Below are 22,581 nucleotides of genomic sequence, written 5' to 3'. Positions count from 1 at the left end.
AACAATTTCATGTCGTGTCCAAATCGTGTTACGTATTGAAATCTGTTTTGTATATGTGTGTATGTGTGTATGTGAGTGTGTCTGAGGTTTCTAGAGCTCCAAAAATTTTTTGCATCTATCATACACGTCCGACATCCTGCGCAGCGGCAGTTATCGCCTATGAAAGGAGACTGAGGGGGACCAGTCCTCAGGCAACAATAGAGATCTCGTGGGGTAAGGATCTATTAATAATTCCAGAGCGACGTCGTTACGCTATAAGCGCGCTACTGCAACTCGAAAAGGGAAGAGAGTGAGAGAGGGCGGGAGAGGAAGGGAGGCAGAGAGAGAGAGAGAGAAGCTAAAGGGACGGTGAGGGCGGATGTGGGGTAGCTAAGCGATTCGTTCTACTCTCCGGAGGCCGACCTCTCAATTAGCCTGCTTTCCTGCAAACTACGACTCCCCTGCGATGTAGCGATGCGCCGGCAGGCCGTTCCGGATCTGGCAGCATGTTTTCCAGGATATCCTGATTCGCTAGATTCAACTGGTAAATCTGCACGAAAGGTCCGAGGTGTGTCCATAATTCGTCGGGTCTGCGGAAATTCGTGATTGCGGTACAATAAACTAAGAATTTTTGACGGATTCGAGATATTAATGCGTAATATTCGTATATTCAAAGCTATCGAACAAATATGTCCTCTATAATATCGTATTCTAAAATTCGATAGAATTTTCATGTTTCTATTTTGTACATTTTCGCTACGTTTTATTAAAACCATAATTTAAAAGAAGTTCCTGAAGTGAAATAATTTCTTAATAATTCTAAACCTTCGATATAAATTTTTCTTAAATCAATCTTCATATATTACAGTTACATGTAACATATAAAAAAATTTAAGAAATACGAAACAGTTTTCATTCTCTTGATTTTATAAGTAAAGTTATAAGGATGACACAAAGCTAAAGGAAAAACTGTATGTAAAAAAGAAAAACTTTACGTAGCAAAATAAATAAGGGAGGAGTATAATACGTGAGAAGTATAATACGCTCAAAATCCGAATTGTGTCCCATACGAGTCTACGCTCGGTCGACGTTGCCCCGAGGCCGGCAGCGCTCGTAGGTGGCCCATGAGATTATTTCGGCCCAAGTGGAACGTGTTACTATATCTCATCGCAACTAACCATCGGCTCCGGCTAAGCCCAATATCATCCACTTGGATCTAGTTCGCGCACGCAGACTCCCGATGGTAGCGATGGTGGGCTCTCTATTATTTTTCATTCCGCGCGAAATCGAAGGCTCTTCGAAGCGAACCCCAGACAGCCGGCTTAATCCACTCTTTCGCCGAGTTTTACGACGGTTAGGCTGCATCGAAAGCGGGTCTCGCCGAATCCGGTCCCTCTCGTAAACGTCCTAATTAATTTTACGCGATTCGACTTTATAACGGGAGGTTTAACGCGGCGATCGAGCCAGCTTTTCCCCGACCGAAATTTACCTTGCCCACCCTTTCAAGGATCCAACCCCGTGGAAACCGTTCCAAGTTTAATCCGTTGCGGTATGAAGCCGATGGGAACTTTCACGAGGTGGCTCCGCGCGTCGAATTCAGGCCAAGACAAAGCGCGCGACCCGGTTCAATGAATTTCCTTTCTCTCTCCGGCGCGTATTTTGCCGACCGTGGAAATTATCTGCCAACAGGTCGGTGCAGTTGACAAGAAAAATCGACGACACTTGTTCGATGCGGCGCAACACGGGGGATTAAAATTATGCCCGAGAGGAGTTTAAAGCGTTTTGCCGATTATTGAATGAAAATATAATGAAACGTAATACACGAGTTGAATTATTTTACAAATTCTTGACGATATTTATAGTTTTAATATACTAGAGATTATTTTCTTTTTAACATACCCACTCAACAATTTTTTCTAATATTTTTCAAGTAATACACTAAGCAGATAAATATGGAATTTACACTAGAAGTAAATGTAAAATGTATGATTTGCAACAGATCACTGATACAGATCTAAACATGTCGTTCATGCGCTGTCTTTCCAGTTATCAATTTTGCAATAACTCGCATTCATATCGAATTGAAAGTATATTTTCAAAGATATTCAAAAGGAACGTACAATATGTGTATATCGCATACACAATATGTTTCTCATACATATCAATTCGAAGGGAGATTCCGTATGAGGAAACTGTCGTTGCGGAACCCGCGGAATCGTTTCCCGCATAGTGTTTCGCACACACACTCGTAGCGTCTGATACAAGCTGCGTAGGGCGCTCACTCGGGTCACCGAACCTCCGCGATCGCAGAGAAATTCCATCCTTTTAAAGCGATCCTCTCCCTTCTGGGGATACTCCGGGAGAAATAAAAGCAGGGCGACTTTGCGCGAAACGGAAGCTCGAGCGGGTCGCGTTGCCGGGCGCGAATCTTTGTCGCGAAAATTCGCAGGTATAAGGTGTCGACGGAGGAATCGCGCCAACCCTCGCAAAGACGTTGAATTTTATAAAATGTCGCGGCGAAAACATGTAAATATGCAATAAAGCGTATACAAGTTACCCTCCCTTTTCCCTTCTCTATCCCGATCTCTTGTCGTCGCGCAGGAAATCCCGGGCGCATCATGCCTGCTTTCACTGATTTTGCCATGAATTTTCGAAAACAAAGAGACAAAAGTTCACGGATTTTATAAACTACTCGGCTGACTTTTCCCGTCAGCACCGTCCTTCAGTTTCTACGAAATTGCGGATATTTTTCTAAAAACCGATGCATTCGTCTTTCGTTGTTGTGTAATGCATAAAAATTGCATCTGGCTAGTTTAGGCGAAAAATTCGGAAGGCCCTCTGCGCTTTTGAACGCGTGCGACTCTCAGATGGCCGTTTACAAATCGTCGTCTTGAATAGAGTCTCGGAAAGAACTTGGCTCGATGATTTTTTTCAGCATCTATATAAGCGTGGAGTTTTTACCACTGAAATCTCGAACGAGTCTCGGCCATTAAAACTTTGGTGAAGGAACGTACCTCGCGAACAATAGATCCCTCCGTGCCACGCCCGGCTTCGCTCCCGATTCTCGGTCGGCAAAAACTCGCGCCGGGACCTGCATTTCCTCCATTTTCCACCTCGGCGAGGCGACCATTGGGGGAAAATTAAGGAACTGATTAACGCGACCGCTAATTTGTCCCCTCTAGCTTGGCATTGCCCTTTAACTTAATGCGACACGGAGTAGACTCGAGAAGGAGGAGGAGGAGGAGGTGGGACAATGAGCGTAGACAATGGTGAGGCTGATACGCTTAGCGGAAGCAAACGGGTCTGCCAAGTTGAAGGGACCTTCGCGTAGGAGTGTTTCGCCGAGGATAGCAAGAGGGTGCTCGGGACACTTAACAACCCCTAAATAACAGACCTACCCTTTGGCCGCTATTCCCGAATCCGTCCGATCGTACCAACCCGCGCACGTAATGCGGCGAAACCGCTCCCATTGCGTGCTAATTCGCGGCGGATACATTTGCGAGGCTTGAGACGTGCGTCGAGTTTTAATCGGCGATCAGCGAGTCATGCGTTCATCGTGATAAAATTATTTCGAGCCTCCACACGATGCGTAATGCTCGAACCAAACGAGGTTTCTCTCAGAAATGCGCAAAATTTGAAACATCCGTATATTTCGATATTTTCATCCTATTCGTAGGTTTTGTCTTTTAACGTATATGTAAATGTCCCTTAATTCGCACTCGATATATACAGGGAGATCGTCCATTAACGTATATCCGGATTCGTGCGATTAGAGCGTAATGGCGATGTCGATACAGACGACATGATCAATCTACGTCGCTCCTGGAGATTTATGAAAATACTTGCTTTCACTGTCATGTCGTGGCTCAGCCGAAGACGCCGAAGATATAAGTTGGGAAAAGTTCACGCGAAAATCCCCCGAGGGCGCGGATGGGAGGGAGGAAAGGAACACAACAGACTTCGACGTCCACCTACGGCGAGACTTACTTCTTTTTTTCGCGCGGAAAGTTTGGTTCAATTTTCCCTGCACCACATGCTGCGCGATATTAACGGATGGGAGGAAAAAAAGGGAGAAAACGAGGGGCGACATTCTCAAAATGTTCCGGGACGAGCCGTATTAAGATCATGACTTTGATCTCTCGCTCCTCGTTAGCAATTAATGCCTCCCACGGTGAAGTTTTTGTCGGAAGTTTTCATTATTCACACGGTTCTCTGGCAAATGTAATGGCCTGGCATTATTAATAGAATTATGTAACTCTTCTGGGCGCCGCCTCTCTCTCTCTCTCTCTTTTTCTCTTTCTCTCCCGTAATAATTACGTTCGCGAAGCTGCCGAGCGCTATTAATTATTAATGAAGACATCATTCTGAAATGCACGAGTGACGTTGTCACGGCGGTGTAACCGAACATCTGTCATCGTGCGGCTACGGCGATATATAATTGAGCGTGTTAAAAACAAGCGTCACACGTCTGTTATGTTTCAAGCGTGACATATCCGGTTTTTCTTTTCCCGCGGGTATCGGCTAAACTTTTCCGAGTTCTTCTTCGTACAAGTTGGAACTTCATCCGCGACATTCAATTAAACCTCACGTTCCAGTGCCACATTTTTGCGTGCCACCGCAGAGCGGATGGACACACTTCGAAACTTTTTTATATACTTTATTTTATAAAAGCGACGAGAGAGAAGGAGAAAGAACAAAAGACTCGTATCGAGTTTCGAAACTCGCGGTATTATTCTCGCTACGTTTCCTTTAGCGACCCTGTGCGCAGTTGAATGTAGCAATCGTATTAACGAAAAACAATTGGCGCAAACTGAAATTTTCTTTGACGCGCGAATCAATCGGGAAACTTGTCCGATCAACGTTACGAGGAGCATTTCGATCCGACGACTCGAAATTGCCAACAACCTCTTGACTTTTTCGTGTGTCCGATTTTTAGATGGAAATAAAATTTAGACGGAAATAAAATTCATTCGTGTTTCTCGATCACTTGAAATCATTTTAAGCGTATCGATTTCGAGATCAGATAGTGTTTCGATTAGCATGACATTAATGCTCGCGAAAGGCGCAGCCGAATAGCGATTTGATCGATAATGAATTCATTAAATGCGTTTCGAATGCGACACGACCATCGTCCGCCATTAGCGCGCCTCTGGACATTTCGACCAGCGCCTCGGGTCTTTGAGGGTTAATTGCGGACGTGTTGCGGAATTCCATTAATCGAAACGCTTTCAAGGCTCCGCTTGGTATTTAAACGTCAGTACACGCACGTATACGCGTCGATCATCGGCCGATCGATACTCCATAGTTGCTTTCGTGCCTGTCGACTTAGAAATTACACAGAAATATATAATCGATGCGAGTAAATATAAATTTCCACCGCGATATAAGATCAAACGTATAATATATGATAAATGTATGACACATTCAACGTCTTGAATATATTGTCTGAAATTAATGCTTTTCATAATCAATTTATTAGTAATATATAAAAAGATTTTTTACGTTCCTTTGGAAAAATATTTTAGTGAATTATATGGCTCACATAAAGAATATTGTGACAGAAAAGATGCAAATTTTTCTAAGAATATATTCTTATAATAAGAATTTAATATGTAATAATATTCATAATAAATTTTTTAGTAATGTTATACATTTTATAATTTCTAGTAGTAAAATTTTTGCTTTTTTAAAGATGAGTTTTACACGAATTTCGTTTCTCAAGGAAATATAATTTAAGTTAATTTCCACTGGAAATCTGCTTTTTCTAAAATCCAGTCATACGCTGCGAAATGCTTGAATTTATGAGCGATTAAACAATGAGAACAAAAAACGCCACGCTGAATCGAGCGTGAGTTACACGAAGTACACAATACATAAAATTGTAACGAATTCACATGAAAATTTCTTGCATTTTCCATGCGTAGCGACGACAACTTGCGGTTTTCCCGTTGCCATTGCTGCTGGTAGCAACCGTGGTAGCAACGGTTCCGACAACCAGCCCAGGAGGGTGGAAGTAAACGGCTTGTTGCGCGTCGACGAAGCCCATTTTATGCCCTAGAAAAAGCAGGAATTCAAATGAGTACCGTTATACGTTGGGGCGTTTATATGATAAAGAGTCGCCCTTAAACAATATTTATGCCCATCGTTGGAGCCGGAGGCATGCAATAAATACTAAGCCTATGCTAATCTTTATACTTGTCCCTTGCTCGCGCGCTGATAAGGTTTTTTAAAATTCCACCTTAAATATCCAGGAGACGCGTAGGTAGTCGGTTAAAAATACCGTATTGATTATCGGTAAGAGGTGAAGGTAAAAGGAGAGTTCATGGTTCGATTTATTTAAATATATATTAAAAAGTTTATTATATTTCGATATATATTTTTTAAGATAATATTACATCTCTTATAATGTAAGATAAAATTACATCTTATTATTTATAAAAAAAATAATATTGTCTTTATATTACAATATAGATGATCTTGTGTATCAAAAATAATTTCTCTATAAAAAGGAGAATTTTGCACCATCGGTAGAATTAATTTTTGATAACTATCTCATATCAAAGTTAACACGTTCTTAATTTGTATCTAGATGTGATATTCCGTGACTCAATGTCATTTAGTGTATCTAATAACGGAAACAAGATATCTCGATCCGATATTACGAGTTTGACAGTTTGCTGAGACTTTGTTTGATATGTTTTATATTAGTATCATATATTAATAAGAGATATATAATTTAGCTTTATCTTTTATTTTTCGATATTATAAATATAGGCAGAAAAGGGAATAAAAATCTCTATTAAGAACGGAAATACAAAAGAGAGAATTGACAGGGATGTATTTTATTGCGAAGGGAAGTAGAAACGAGAGGATAAATTTTTTCGTTGTTGTCGCCTTCGTTTCGGGAAAAGAGACCGCTTCATCCCCATCGAATTTCGACGTCAGGAGCCGGCGGCGATTTCCGTTTTCGCGCGCGACAAATCGGAAGCGGCGAGGCGAGACGCGGTCGCTTTCTTTCTCGCGTCGATCGGTCAGCGGTACACAAAAAGAGTCGGGGAGATTCCCGGGAATCCGGCGAACCGGGGGAACCCTTATCCCGGTTTTCTCTTTCCCGCTCGTCACGCGGGGGCGGAGAAGCCGAGAGGGCAGCCGACCGAATCGAATGGAAACTCGTTTCTTGGGAATAGCCTACCGGAAATTTACGGAAGGAATTGGCCCTCCCGTGTGCGATCTGACCAACGAGCTCTATCCAACTTGCGCTAGAATCGGTCTAGTCTGAATTGCGCCTCCGGTCGACGAGCGATCAGCTCTACGGCGGGGATGTCCGCGGAGAAACGAAATTTCATAAGCCGAATCTCTTAATCCCATCGGCCATCCGATTTCGCGTATCGTCCTATCGGGTCGCGGCCGGCAAACCGCCGATGTTTCGGATATTTCCGCATCGAACGCGAGTATTGCTTTTCGATTTATTTTTGTTTTTCGCGTTTCTTGTAAAATGCTCGGGGAAACTGTTGGTAAAATTCATTTTCCCCGTAGCGTATCGGAGATTAAAGAATCTCGCTGTTATACAAGCTTGGCAAGGGAAGAAATAGCATGCAAATGAAAAATGCTCAAAGATTAAGCATAACACGCAGCCTACGGGCTTCCAATCAGAATAAGCGCGAGACGATCATCGTTAAATGTTCTGTTTTCAGTTCCACTGGTGAACATTAGCGTCGTGGAAGGAAGGCCCGCCGAATTACCGTGCGACATCACTCCTCCCGGCGAAGACATGCTGCATATGGTTTTCTGGTTTAAAGACGAAGCCGGAGTACCGCTGTACACGTAAGTTTGCAATTTTCTTCTGGTTGCGAAATCTCGTTAAAATTAACAACGCAATTTACGAAATTGCGTTCACTATTACTTCAACTAAATACGTGATAGAAATAACTCTTAGGGATTCGGCCCTAATAAAATTTCGACAAATATCCTACTCTTTTTATATATATTTTTATATATATATTATATATATTTATATATATTTTATTTATATATATTTTATATATATATATATTTTATATATATTTATATATATTTTTTAGAAATATTGATTGATTAAATAAACTAGAAATTAAAAGGAGACGCTTATGTTTGCATATCTCTGAAGTATTATTTGTGATAATCGCAACAAAAGCTCAACGTAATTTATATCGTCCATTAAAGCGTCTATTATATCATCTCCCTGAAGGAAATAATTCATTTATTTTTAAGTTTTTATATACTGCGCGATTCATCACGACAATCGTCGAAATAGGCGCCAATCCGTGGACCAAGAATCCGCGCTTCGATTTATCGTCCTACCGACGACGCGTACGGTATGTTTCCCGTGTCGCGAAAAAATGTCGGGCGCTCCAAGAATCTACGATTTTCGCGACTAATATGTCGTAAAACCGGCCCGCACGGCGCTCTTTTCCATTACTACAGCAAAACGGGTGCGAATTCAACTCGCCTTCCGTTATTAAACGTACATCACCTCGTACTCGTTCGCCGCGACGCCTCCGACCGAAATTCCTCCTCGCATTCCATATCCTCGATGTGTTCTCCCTTACGAATAAACGGTTCTCGAATTATTACACGGAACATCCCTTCGCGTACAATCTCCTTTTCTTCCGTATTTGTCCACAGAGACGAAAAGAGAGAGAAATATTTGCGCGCGTAGCGTTACAAGTATAATTCCCAGATTTTATAGTTGGCTCTGCTTACATAATACTTAGATGGCGAGCAGAAAGGAAGTTTAGCAACGTGGAAAATTCGCTCGATTAAAAGCGGTATTATTGATGCCATCGTATTTTATTTGTCGGGAGGGAGGAAAGGAGGGAGAGGGAGAGGACGCATTTCGAAACGTGAATCGCACCGCGGTCTGCGCTGCCATTAACCCGTATGCCTCCCCGATATTTTTCGATCCTCGCGAATTGAAGACAAACAGTGCGTTCCGAACGAAACGCAAATAGAGATCGGGAATGCTTAACCCGTTCGCGGCAACAAATACATATGTATTCAGTATCGCTGCATTTTTCCCGAATCGACCTCTGCTCTCCGCTCGCGTACGCGAGCTCTTTGTATTTTCCTCATTTTTTAATTCAATCGCGGAAGAGACAGGATTCGCGATATCTATTCTTCGATTCCTTGTAGACGCGTTCCTTTTCCCTGATTTACAATCGAATGCAATCAACCGTTGCTCCATAATAAGGGAATCTGCCAAGAGGGTTGAAAAATTGAGAAAGATATTCTCTTTCTCTCTTTCTCTGTCTTTTTTAATAAACTCTTTCAGCCTCTTTTAAACTGACTTCAATAAAAGTGTCACTAATTAAAGCAGTGACAAGATATATCTTCTTCAAAGATCAATGAATATTTCGCTGATCTTCATTAAAAATACCGACACTTTGCTTTTCTCTGTTTTATGTGTTATCAATTATAGCAGTGAAATTTCGTATTAGTATTCAAATTATTCAAACTTATGTGCATATTATACATCTTTATTCTTAAAATATGACCCCGAAAATATGAAACCCGAAGAAATAAACAGAACTCTTATTTCACTTATATATTTCTTCTCTACATATTTCACGTATATTAACTTCTGTTTGTTTATTAAATATATATTTGTATTCATCTTACTGTATATCTCTATTGTTAGAAATTTATCTTACGTATATAAAACATAAGTTGTAATATTATAACATTTTAAAATATCTATTCTATTTAAAAAAGAATATATGAGAATAATTCTTTCTCTAGATTTCAATTCGAATAATGTATTTCATAAGAAAGAATAGCGTTGCTTGATTTTTTCCTTGAAAATTCAATCATATCATCAAATTATTACAAATTATTTAATGTCATATTATTTGCAAGCGTCGAAATCTTCAGAACAGGAACATTCATGGAACAGGAATCCTCCCTTCATGGTTCTCGATTTTAAACATGAATTTTGCACAATGCTTAAACGCGCGTGCACGCCTAATGAAAATCAGAACGCTGTACAATCAATTTCCGTGGCGTGTAATTATGGCGTGTCAATAAATTTCAATCGACGAGCGTAAGGGGCGATTTAGTGATCGAAACTGCTCGATGTTTCCGAGATTAAGTTTAGCAGCTTTATCGGCGTATAATTGATAACGGTGATGTTGCTCCTCCAATATTCGTACATTGTTGTTAGGATGTACATATCATTATCAAATTTCGCGAACGAGAATCCTATCAAGCTTTATTATACATACACGTCCTCTTTTTGCTGTAAAACGTGTATATCTATAAATGAGTAAAAATATCGCGCGGTCAGATTCCACGTTGTACAATACATTAAATCGACGTTCGTTCGTTTTACGAATATTTGCGAATATTTACGACTCAACTTTTTCAAGATTACTTCGTTCTCGAAATAATGCGACGCAAGATGAAATATAAATACGTGTTCTACAACAGACAGAAGTTTAATTTGTTGCACAATCGTTATATTCAGATTGCGTTTTTAAAGTTTCCCTCACGCTCCAGCGTCGAAATAGCCGCGTTTTCTCGAGCGAGGGAAAACAATTACCGAAGTGATACGCGCGATATCCCTCCAAAGAATTACGCGACATTCGCGGAGGGAGAATGCCTATGCTAAGGACAATATTTAATTTCCCAAGTCGCGCCTTACCAAAGATACAAGTGCTCGGCGAGCAATTTCGTTCCGGAGTCGTCGGTGTTACAGCGTTCAAAGTACCGAATTAAGGCTCCTAATGAAACATAATTGGAGGTATATCGCTGGTATCGGTATCTCACGTGCACCTATCCACACACACAAGCCGTGCCGTTTTCCTAAGGTAACTATCCGACGTAACGATTATTACGGAGGGAAGGCGAAGGAAGAAAGGAGAGCGCGCGTCGTCCACCCTATTCATCCTCGGAACGACTCGCAATTGCGTCCCCTTTCCCCTTTCCTCTGCTCCCCTTCCCGCGCGTCTTCACCTAATGACGACGGCGTTTGTCGCGCAAATGAGAGTGAATGTCGCTAATATAGAAACTTTTTTCCGCCACGGGACCCTTTCGTACAGCTCAGATTTTTCACGGCGGGAAATAGGAATGAAAAAATATCATTTCAGATCCCTCGATTCGCGAAAGTCGAGCGCAACCGACGTTTCCTTTCCCCTTGCGATACCGTTAATTTTATATTATAGATTATTAACAAATTCTGTGCGCTTTGATCAGAGAAAGTCGAAACGATTGAGGAGAAAACACGCGTTCGGAGATATAAAAGACCATACCGTGATGATTATTCGGATCTCGAACGGAAGATTCAGGATTTTTTTTCGTCCGCTCGGAGATCAAAGACCCTTTAATCACGATCCGAGAAGATTGTGAAAAAAATTATCCCGCACGATTTTGCATTTACATTAATTGCATCCGTGGGGCGTTTTAAGCGGTCTGGCGACGTTAAAAATTTTGTGCGATGTTAAAAATTTTGCGCGTTTGCGAGAAACCAAGTAATTTTTCGCTGACGCTTCTACATCTGGACAGAGGACGTAGTGTAAAAACATGTTTATGTTGTGCATGCGAGATGCGCGATATAAATCTATTGTGGCGCGAGTAAAATGAAGCCGAGATACGTTTAGCGCGCGTTTATTTTCATCGCGCAAAATCGCATCTTGATGATTCGCTGAATAGACGTTACATGATTTGCTTCCCGCAATTTTTCCGGAAAATTTTCCGCAAACTAGAATTTTAATTCTCGTTCGTTCGTATGTCGTCGTCGCTGCGAAAACTCCCCGGTTTACACCCACACAGATTCTGAGAGGTAATAAAATCGAGAGAAATACCCCGTTGGCGAGAAGAGAGACAGAAAGAGAGAGAGAGAGAGAGAGAGGGAGAAGGGGAAGAATTAGCTCCGTTCGCGGAACATATTGAAAAACTTTGTCGAATGGCACATCCTGACGCAGCCGCGCGCATTTCGCATCTTTTACGATTATTCTACGCGTTGAGGTTCCTTAATAACGCGCGCTCGGGGTAGGAGGGAAGTCCTCTTTCGTCGCGGCAATAAACATCCCGCAATTTTACGTACGCGTAAAAGGAGCATGATACCTTGGCTTGCGCGTTGTCCTTGGGGATGATGAGATATCGGAAGGAGAGTGATGCACTTAACCCGTTGTTTATCGGGGCGATCTCATTAGGGAAGTATTCCGAGGCCCGTGTGGACATATCAATGTTGCGTGCGCGAGGAGAAGAGGAGGGGAGGGGGAGTACTAATTATAACATACCACGCGAGGAAGGCCCGGTATGCGAGCTATGCGCGCGGCCAAAAGCGCCCCTCCTTCCCACCCCCGCTTGTCTCTCGTATCGCGTACACCATCGATAGACCGCCGCCTATATCGCCGTGTTATCAAATATTTACGCTAGCATCGCGACGCGCTTTGCCTCCGTCCACTTTGCGCAAATCGCCGAGAGGAGTCCACTTGGCACTTTTCGCCTTTTCTTCGCGTACTTATTTGGAAGACCTCGGATCAACACGGAAATATCGATCCTTTCCGTTTCTCGAGAATTTATTAGATTATACAACTGGCCGAGATTAATCTCGACGAGAAGAAGGAGGAGACGCTAAATAATTGCGAGCCACTTTGCCTAATTAATAATCAAACTAACGCAGCGTCGCTAATGTTTCCTCGCAAACGTCGTTGCCGAAGGAGAAAATATATAGACGACGCATCTCGTGCGAGAGAGTGCACGCATTATAATCGTGATCCGGGCAGAATAGCCGGAACGCGTCGCGCGTAATCGAACGATGCCATAAATTCGGACGAGCAACGGTAGTCGGGGCCGTATTTTCTCGGCAACGGCCGTACGTGCGCTGAGCTCGTTTAACGATGAAATTTCTCCGGAGGAACACACGCTTCCAACGTCAACGCCAACGGTTATTATATCGAACGCCGCGGTTTCCTCCCGGACGTCATTATCAATTTTCCCGCCAGTAATTACGGTAATTTTTGATTCCGTAATACGTTACGTTTGGCAATAATCTAATTAATTGCCCGTTCGAACATGTATGCTGCATTCTAGCGTGCGCCTACGTTTCTACCGCGAGTATTGCGTGCATCATGCAAATAATCGACGACCGTGTAATTGTTATAGCAGTAATAAAAATAATGATTCTCATCGCGAAACGCTGTCGTGTCTCTTGATAATGTAATCAAATTGCGGGGAGAGTATGTGTCAGGAACCGTGTCGTCTTAAATTATAAGCGCGATTTTCTGCCATATTTAATGTACGATCGATTTCGTGTTTCATACTCATAATTATTATACGTTCGGTCCATTATCAGATAGCTATAATTGTAATTGTCGCGAAAAGATGCTGGAATATATTACGACGTGCTATTTGTAGCAATAATTTAATAAAAACCGGACATATGCTGGAATCTTAAAAAAACGCGACTGATGTACGCTTTGAAATAATCCGACCTTTATCTCGCGGGTGACATATGACTTTTTTAGATTTGTTATCAATAATTCAAAAAGAACAGTCGATGTTCCTGTCTCAGATATTGCCTCGAGTTTAATCCGAACGAGCACTTCAGGATGTGACCTCTATCTCTCTCTGTGTCTCTCTCTCTCTCTCTCTCTCTCTCTCTCTGCGACAGTCTCATAAGCCGACGAATTAACCTTTGACGTCAGACTCGCGCGAGGTCGATGCCGTTGCTGCGATCGATCGACCTCGCTTGCACCTGCCTCTCTCGCGATATTCACTTTTTCGTCGATCATAGTTACACAAAATTATCGAGTACCTGCAGTTTATTCTCTTTGACTTACGTTCACGCGTAATTACGTCGAATAAAATACGATTAACGTGCACGTGAAGAAATTTATCGATAAGATACAAAGATTCGTCCATGTGTGTACCGAAAAAAGAATGTAATAAAATTACACTTAAAATATAAAATATAAAACTGAGAAAGAGAAGCGAGTATATTAATATTCTCTATTATTTATCTCCACCAGTTGTAATATTGAGGAATAAGATAACGCTTTTTTCTCCGCAAGATTCGTGTAAAATGTAGAGAAAAGGATAGAAAATTTTATCGATTTCCTCCGCGTCGGATCCAAAATTTCTCCCATTCGGCGGTTTCACGAGGAGATCACAAAATTGAGATATAAAACTTTCCGTCATAGAATCGTTCGTCGATTACATTTATGCCGGAAAGAACCAGACGGAGAGCGCGGGGATTCGGTTTCAGGAAGCTCGAGAGCTCGAGGGAAGACCTTTCGGCGAAACCAGGCCGTGGATCTTGGGGATTCATCCTCGGATTACGAGGCGTGTGGAAACTGTCCGGGGGTCGTGGTCCCGGGCCATGCTCCCGGGGGTTGTAGGTCAGAAGCTACGACTGCCCTGTATGCACTCTCGAGAATTTAGAACCCGCGATGCGGTGTCTCCCCGCGTCGATATCTACCGCCTGTATAATTTCTGCACGAACTCTCGTAAAAAAAAAAAAAAAAAAATACAAACGATGATTATGATGATAGAGCGCGCAGTTATTGCAAATCGATACCGCGATAAAATCCTTTAATTTTGCGATAATAAAACTTCCGATCGATCAACAATCGCTTACGCAGATTATGGGCGCGTTATCGTGCGCCCAGAGATCCGATCAGATTTATTATTTACATTCGTAAATCTGATTAATCGTAACTATATAATTAATAATACATAGTTTCCACTCGCACGGGAGTATAAGCCCCCATGAAAATTACTCTAAATTTCTAAATCGCGGTCATATGCGGTTAATGGTTTAATAAACCGATATTAATATTAATATCTGCGCGATCGCGTTTATATGTATATCGCTGATGCAAAAAGCATGAAAACTGATATCAAATCGAGCCGCTAATTTAAGAGACACTATATGTGTACGTGTGTGTATTCTACCGTATTTCTTACAAATTCCATAAATCAACGTAATCTCACGTCCAGGTCGTTATCTCGCCTGTTTTGCTTCTTTATCTTCCTTTCTTCAGCAACCACCCTCTCTCTCTCTCTCTCTCTTTTCTCTTCAACGAGATACCCTCGACATTATGCGGAAAATAAGCGGTAACAAGAGCGACTGGATCGTCGTTCTTTTATCTCAAACTCTAACTATGATCAAGAAACTGACGATGCGTTTATTCGGCCGAATACGGAAGCTGCATGTCCTGTAACAAGTTTGCAGCGTAACGCGATGCGGCTTAACGCAGAGTACGTCTCTTTGCAAAGAGAGGGAGAGAGAGAGAGAGAGAGAGAGAGAGAGAGAGAGAGAGAGAGAGAGAGAGAGAGATGCACACGTGCATACAGACATGCTCGCTCACCGGAGTGTGCACGCGCGCGTGCAAAGGGGGTGTTTATTGATGACGGTCGAGTGGGCGGGCAGGCGTGTTGGCGTGCAGGTCGAACGAGCCACCATCACCGGGGTCGGCATGCAACCGAGAGCCTAACCGCCACCGCCAACACTATCATCTCTCGCCCGCGGAATAGATTATAGAATAATACCGAGATTCGAATCGCACATAATGCCTGCGGAACCTCCGGCCTCTGCGGTCTCTCGCAAAATCAACCCCCGCGTCACCACCCGTCTCACCCTGGGGATGGAGGCTCCTTGGGCACGAAAGCGACCGGGGTGAACGAGTCTAATGGTCGTCCGCGTCCGATATCGGGCGCGGCGATCTAGGTCTGGAAACGGCGCGACGCCTTTTTGTCGAAATTCTTCCTCGCAAATTAAAATCCCCGACCCATAATCGACCGGTACTAAAGAATTTTCGCCGAGAGAGAAATGCTACTTTCATATAATTTGCCTTCGCGTTTACCATCTCATTGTAAGAAAGAGAGAATAAAAAAGTGTACAAGGCGTAGAAATGAAAAAGATTTTAATTAATTTTCTGAAATTGTAGAAAATACGATCTGCGGGGGAAGGATTAGTTATTGACCGAATGTAAATGTGACGTATATAAAACTTTGTATTTTCAGAAAAGCAAATATCAGCTCTCATATTCAAATGAATAATCGGGAGGAAACGTTATATCTCTTTCAGAGTATCTTGTTTAATGAAGGAGAATTTCAATGCATATTAAAAACCAAAAGCCAATATTTCCTAAATGTTAGCTCGATATTTTTAGCTTATAAGAATCGCGACCATTCATTGTGAAAGTATTTTTCGCATGCAATTATTAAAGAATTATAAGAGTCTATTGTAGGAACGAATAAAAAAATGTACTCTTTAAATTAATATAAAATTTTTCTTTAAACAAAATTTTTCAAAAATTTTTCTTTAAACAAATAGATAAATAATGTCTATTTAAAAAATATGCATCTTTAAATCAATCAATAATCTAATTAATAATATAACTATTTAGAACGTCATCATTATTCTTCTACTTCAACATCTTTGCAATTTTTCATCTACATTTTATTATTAAAAATATCTACATTTAATCAAAAAAGTATTGCTTTTGTATTTATTTAAATAAAAATTTTGTTAAAAAATATCCTATTTCGATCGCTAAAGCGCTGTAACTTCATTAAACCGCTTCGAATACTCACTCTGTACATTAATTATACCGCCTACGCGAGAATAAAGCATTTATTTCCTCCGATTGTATGAAAGATATGTTGGCGATATTAATCCTCGACTCGATTCCGCGGCGCAAGCCGTCGCGAATATTCACGGCACCCGTCAAAACTCTGATTGTGCATCGGTGGGGGCGTGAAATCTCCCCTACGTTCTTGTAATAGCTGCCCGTCGGATTATTTTGGCCGCGGTTTGTAGAACGGCTTTTGCTTCACGTTTTCTTGTTTCCCGCAAACCGCGTAAAAGATCGCGCGTAATCTCTGCGATTTTCACGTTTATTCTTTCGCGCGTTTCGCATTTTCGCTTCGTCAAATATCCGGATGGAAACCGTGTTCCGTTTAAATTTTAACGCGCTACGATTACATTTTAGCGATGTGCACTTGCTCGAATTCCGACAACGGGATGCACCGATTGACACATCACGTTACAATGCAAGAAAGTTGCGCAAAGTCTATAGCAACGATTTTCCTAGTTCAAATATTATCTTTCTGCAAACCTTGGCGTTCATCGAATTGAGGTTGTAAGATAGTCATTATTACATCTGCTGCCGCGGTAACGATGTAATTCTATTATGCAATTAAATCGCTGATAGGGAGATGAGATGCAAATACGATAAGTTTTAATTGAAACGGTATATCGAGAGAAATAAAATTTTGATACTTGAGCGATCCAGCAGTTATTGATAACTTGTTTGTCCCCGAAATAAATAACGTCTTTTCACGAGAGAGGGATCACTACAACAGTCGCAAATTTCCTTTATTTTACAGCATATTCGTCCATGTAACAAAGTGAATTCCTGCCGATAAAACTGTCAAAGAAATTGTTGGAGCATCGTTAATTATAATTTCATCTCCTGTCAGCAAATATCTTCGCGATAAGGAAACCTTGTGTCGTTAATCCTTAGGCTAAAGATTGCCGTTTACGAATTCTTCCGACCTTTTCTCGTAAGATGAATCCGGAGATGAATCCCGAATGACACTTGTCGAAGGCATCGCCGGAATAATAAAAGCAGCGCGTGCCAATCAAAAGTTATACGACACGTGGGTCCTAAAGTTGAATCCAATAGCACGCCATCGCACGTGTGCGTGTGCGTGTGTGCCGTTCTACGCGGCAATAGTCTCGGAAACTGCCGGTGAGCGGAAATGTGACGGCACGAAATAAAGATCGCAGATTGTGCGACGGTACGCGCTTCGGGAATTAAGCTGGAAATCCGGGCGCGCCGGCTTCCCTCTCGTAGGGATACGCGAGAAAATTTCCCGTAAAAATTTATGTCCGGTGTTTCAAATGTTCGATGCACATCGCGCGCGTTCCTGCCTGCGTGCGAGACTTTTATAGAAAGCCTCGTAATTCTTCTCTTCTCTTTTAACGGCGTCCCTTCATGTCCCTCCAACAAGTCGCGACTATCGGAGGAAAAATTATTAGCCCGAAATATATATTTATTATCAATATATATTATATATTGATTGAGATATAAAAATATTCGCAAAAAGAGTTCAAAGAAAATTTAATTATAATATAATATTAATAAAATCATATCATTTTCGAATATAATATTAATATAATTATTGAATGTAATATTAATAAAGTTATATAATTATTGAATATAATATTAATAAAACTATATAATTATTGAAAGATATAGTTATATGTGCACAAGGACTTTTCTAAACATCTCGCGGACATTAATATATATCGTAGCGTTGGTTATTGGTGTTTAACGGTTGCTAAAACTGCTCTAAAAGATACATCTCGCCCACAATGCGCTTGGAGACATCCTAGAATATCCCCAAATTGCCGGTACTTTGCGAACGAAGAAGGCGCCTTTGCGCGAAATTGCTGTTTCGAACGGTATTAGGTCGCTACGTCCAACGTAGCGGCTTTGAGCGAACAACACGCACGGCAGATGTAAAGCTCGTTACAGACGGAAAATGAAAATCGTTAACGTCCCGTATATCGTGTCCGCGTTACGCGCGTACGTACGTAAAGTTTTAGGATTTCGCATAAGACGCCGACTATAATACCGTTTACATCGGGCATATAAATCGCGTTACGGCAGCGAGTGAAACGATCGTAGTAGATGCGATATCGCCGACGTGTAAAAGGGACAAAGTCAAATATCCGAAGCCGGCAAATCGACTTACGACGTACAACGATAGTCCTCAAGAGACGAGGAATCGTCAACATTTCATTAAAATTCGGGACGCGCGCGCCGCCACATCAAAGACGCCGCCGGGTTCCTCCCTCGCGAGATCGGAAGTCGGGACAGACGCGCGTTTACGTAGGGACGCTGTATAATGTACACGAGATTGACGATAATTATCAAACTGCGTTGGTTGGTTAGGACAGAGCGAAAGACGAGCCGTCGCGCGGACCTGACGGACAGGTGTAAAATTGGATTGCGGTAAATCTTAGGCCGCTGTCGGGCCGCTATGCGCACGGGGTCCGCACGAAATGCGGATTAATTACGCACGTTGACAGTGCTGCGGTCTGGCGCTCGCGGCGACCGATGGACGCCGCGCGGCGCGTCGGTTGACGCACCGGAGATCATTCCGATTGTGAATCTCTTCCTCGTCCTTTCGCCCTCGCCCCCTCGGGATCGTGCGGAAATAGCCCGACAGCCCACCGATCGGCCGTGCCATCGTCCCGCGCGCGAGACAAGCGACAGACGAATTATAAACGGCGGTCGCAAGCGTGTAAATTCGCGCGTTGATGAAAATTGTTTAGCTATAAATAAATAATACTAATGTTAATGGTATAAATAAATAATAATAAATAAAAAATAATGTCTGTACATTATGCAAAGAAATAGAAAATTACACTAGGAAGAAAACGTATCGAAAACGATGTCTTTCGAAGATTTAATAAAAAAAGAAGGCGCTTGTGTTTTGACAAGTAATACCGGTAATACTTTACGTGGGACACTCTGTATACATAATTATAGATATGTCCCTGACAAGATAAAATTGTAGAACGCGAAGATATACTAAGGAAAGATTATATACCCTCTATACCCTGGCTATTGACGAACGCGTAATAATGCATGAATTGATCGAAATGTAGTACTGCTTACTGCAAACAAGAGTCTATCCTCCCCTGATACAAAATGACAATTTTATTCCACGTTCACGAACATACAAAAAAATATGCAAAAAATACTCGAGAGACGTCTCCAGTTTCATGTAATTATTTCCCGCATAAATTACACGAAATGATTTTGATGGTTTCATCGAGAGCGTAACGCAAGATAAAGGTCCATTTATATTTGCGTTATCGTAGATTTACACGCTAAAGGATCACAAAGGCCGCAAAGTGCACACAAAGGTGTACATATTGACCATTAATAGTATCTAATTGCGTGTAATTATTAGCGGCGCATCTCTCCCTCCCTCGCAAACGGCCGATGGTGCTCGCCATTAGTCCGATGAATGACTAATTAATAAGCATTTGCAAATGTCGGGTTTTGCTCGCGCATACAAGAGGGGACTCGTGTTCCTGTCGATTCTGTTCCCGTCGCCGTTTGTTCAGGCGTATCACGCGTCACTGTGTCACTCGTATAGGATAATGCACGCGTGCCCGGTGCGTTGCGTGCAATTATACGGCCGTCCGATAAATTTTGACAATTCGCTGAGTAAGAGCGCCCGGATAGAGTATCCGGGAGACGCAAACACTTTTACACGCGATAAAGTGCGCTTCGATGTATCATAATTTCGCTCATAGAGCGCGATGTATCATAATTGCACGCTCGATTTTACCCACCGCGTTGCAGCGAAGAGAGAGGCGGGAAAAAAATAAATATAAATAAACAAATAAATAAAAAGCAATGCGCGGACGCGCGATCCGTTAAATCCTTCGGCCGCATTAAAATCTCCGGTCATTTGAACCCGAAAATATGTATGTTCCGAATGCGCTCGACAAATCGCGCCCTGTATTTAGCTATTACAGACGGTGTAACCAGAAAAAATAAATGCGCTCGCGTCCAGATTGTACAGCCAATAAATCCCAATCATTTATCGCGACTACTATATGCGTTTCACGTGGTAAAATTTCGAAAAGAGCGCTTAACGCGCGGGAGAAATACGCGTTGCATCGCGATGAATAATTTAAACTATATATATATATATATATACCTATATATAATTCTCGGCGGATAGATACGGTCTCTTAAATACCCGTGCATAAAATGGCTTTCCCTATCGCTCGGGAAAGAGGAGCGAGCGCTTTACATGAACCGGATCTGCAGAGGGTTGTTACGACCGAGCGGAGAGCCATTGCTGTCTTCCGAGGGCTGCACGAGCTGGATGAGAAATAGTCAGATCGGCGGAATGGGATTCTGTGAAACGCGGCAGCGAATATATATCTATATATATCACGATCGGGACAAAAAGCGGATAAAAGGGGGAAAAGCTATTGGATGCATTTATCACGGTTTATCGCGGATTAATAATACACGCGAATCGACACGCCTGTCGAGAATAAGGATATCGGGCGGACGAATTAAATTTCGTCTCTCGCGTGTGTTCAAGTGAGACTCAAGCCGGTCTTCTCTCTAAAATAGACAACGGGAAGAGAGCGATGGGGGAGGAAATGCCGGGGAGGATGCGCACGATCCGGTCCACCTCCGCGAATGGGACCTCGTCCATCTCCATTTAAATCGCGTTGCATGGCGATGCTTAACTTTAAAAATGGTGTCTGTATATTACCTACCTACTCCAATCGCTCCTCTCCTTCTCTCTCTTTTTCTCGTTCGCTTCTCGGTTTTTTATCATGCTCTCTCTCTCTCTCCCTCCCTCAAGCGCCGCCCTTAAACTCTCCCTTTGCGGCCGCTCTCGCGCAGCCACCGAGTGCATCGTTTACGCGGCAATAAGGGAAACTTATTGCCTGCCGGCTAATAACGAACGATTCCCACGCGAGATATCTGCGGTCTTTATTTCCCCGCAAGTGCGCGAAGTTTACGGACCGGCACGGGGGCACTGCGGCAATCCGGGAGTTCCTATCGCGTGGAATCCTATGCGAATTGTTTCACCGAAATCTAAGGATACTATTCCCACTGGCAGCCAGAAATTGCAACAATTGCTTTGCGAACAAGGCTGGCTATTCGGAATGACGGAATGACTATTTCTCCTTAATGCTGGCCGCTGCGTCTGTACTTTATATTTAATTTTATTATTTATTCAGAAATACATGTACTTTATATTCAAATCTACAATCATTTCTAAAAGCTTTTTGCAGAAAAAAGAGATTGTGCGACTTTTCAAAAAGTCCATTTTTAATGTGTCATCATTTATTACATTAAAATCACGAGCGAGTTGCGAGATAAATTCCTAGAGAGACAAAATTGTCGTTATGTAATCTTTTTTTTCTTTATTCATTTCGCTCTGCGTATAGGAAATTTTACACCATTGGAGTACATATGGTGGATAACTAAGCATGAAAACGTACGAACAGAACCGCGCATAATTTGAGAGAGCTTCACAATGTTTCGTTGCATGGAACAACCCGATATCGCGTTGGCTGCTAATAACGAACAATCCCTCGAGGAATCATGGTCTTTACACGCCCATAACTCGATATTTACGAACCTCTATGGATATTCCGTAGGAGCATAATTGTCGATATTAATGTTTATGCGAGCGCATACTCTGCTTTAAAACGTCAAACTTTTTTACAAATTACTTCAAAAAATTACATTCTCGAGGCCGAAGAATTATTTGTACAATTTTTACATTTAATATTTACGTGTATCACATTTTTACATTTAATATTTATTTGTGTGTATCACATATTTGCATTTAATATTTATTAATGTGTATCATTTTTATAAAAGATTTATCTCTATTTATGCAATCGATAAATTTTTCTTTCGAAGAAAGAGAATAACGATATATTCATTAAACAACTTGTCGTCGCCGAGTAAATTCTCCTTTACATAATACGCATATTACGTCGGAATTATGTGATATATATGTACAACGTACGTACTTTCGCGTAAGGTCGTC

General features: G+C 41.9%; 1 protein-coding gene across 1 annotated transcript in view; it reads left to right on the top strand.

The window, feature by feature from the left end:
- LOC105258246 (nephrin) overlaps positions 1 to 22,581 on the top strand; it is a 343,203-nt gene that overhangs the window by 140,280 nt on the left and 180,342 nt on the right. Inside the window, exon 2 of the mRNA XM_025408809.1 lies at positions 7,674 to 7,803. Within this exon, the coding sequence (XP_025264594.1) occupies positions 7,674 to 7,803 (130 nt within the window). The remainder of the gene's footprint in view (positions 1 to 7,673; positions 7,804 to 22,581) is intronic.

This window comes from Camponotus floridanus, unplaced genomic scaffold (genome assembly GCF_003227725.1).
Source record: "Camponotus floridanus strain SB8 unplaced genomic scaffold, Cflo_v7.5 scaffold23, whole genome shotgun sequence".
Classification (NCBI taxonomy): domain Eukaryota; kingdom Metazoa; phylum Arthropoda; class Insecta; order Hymenoptera; family Formicidae; genus Camponotus; species Camponotus floridanus.
This window is presented reverse-complemented; position numbering and strand designations above follow the sequence as displayed.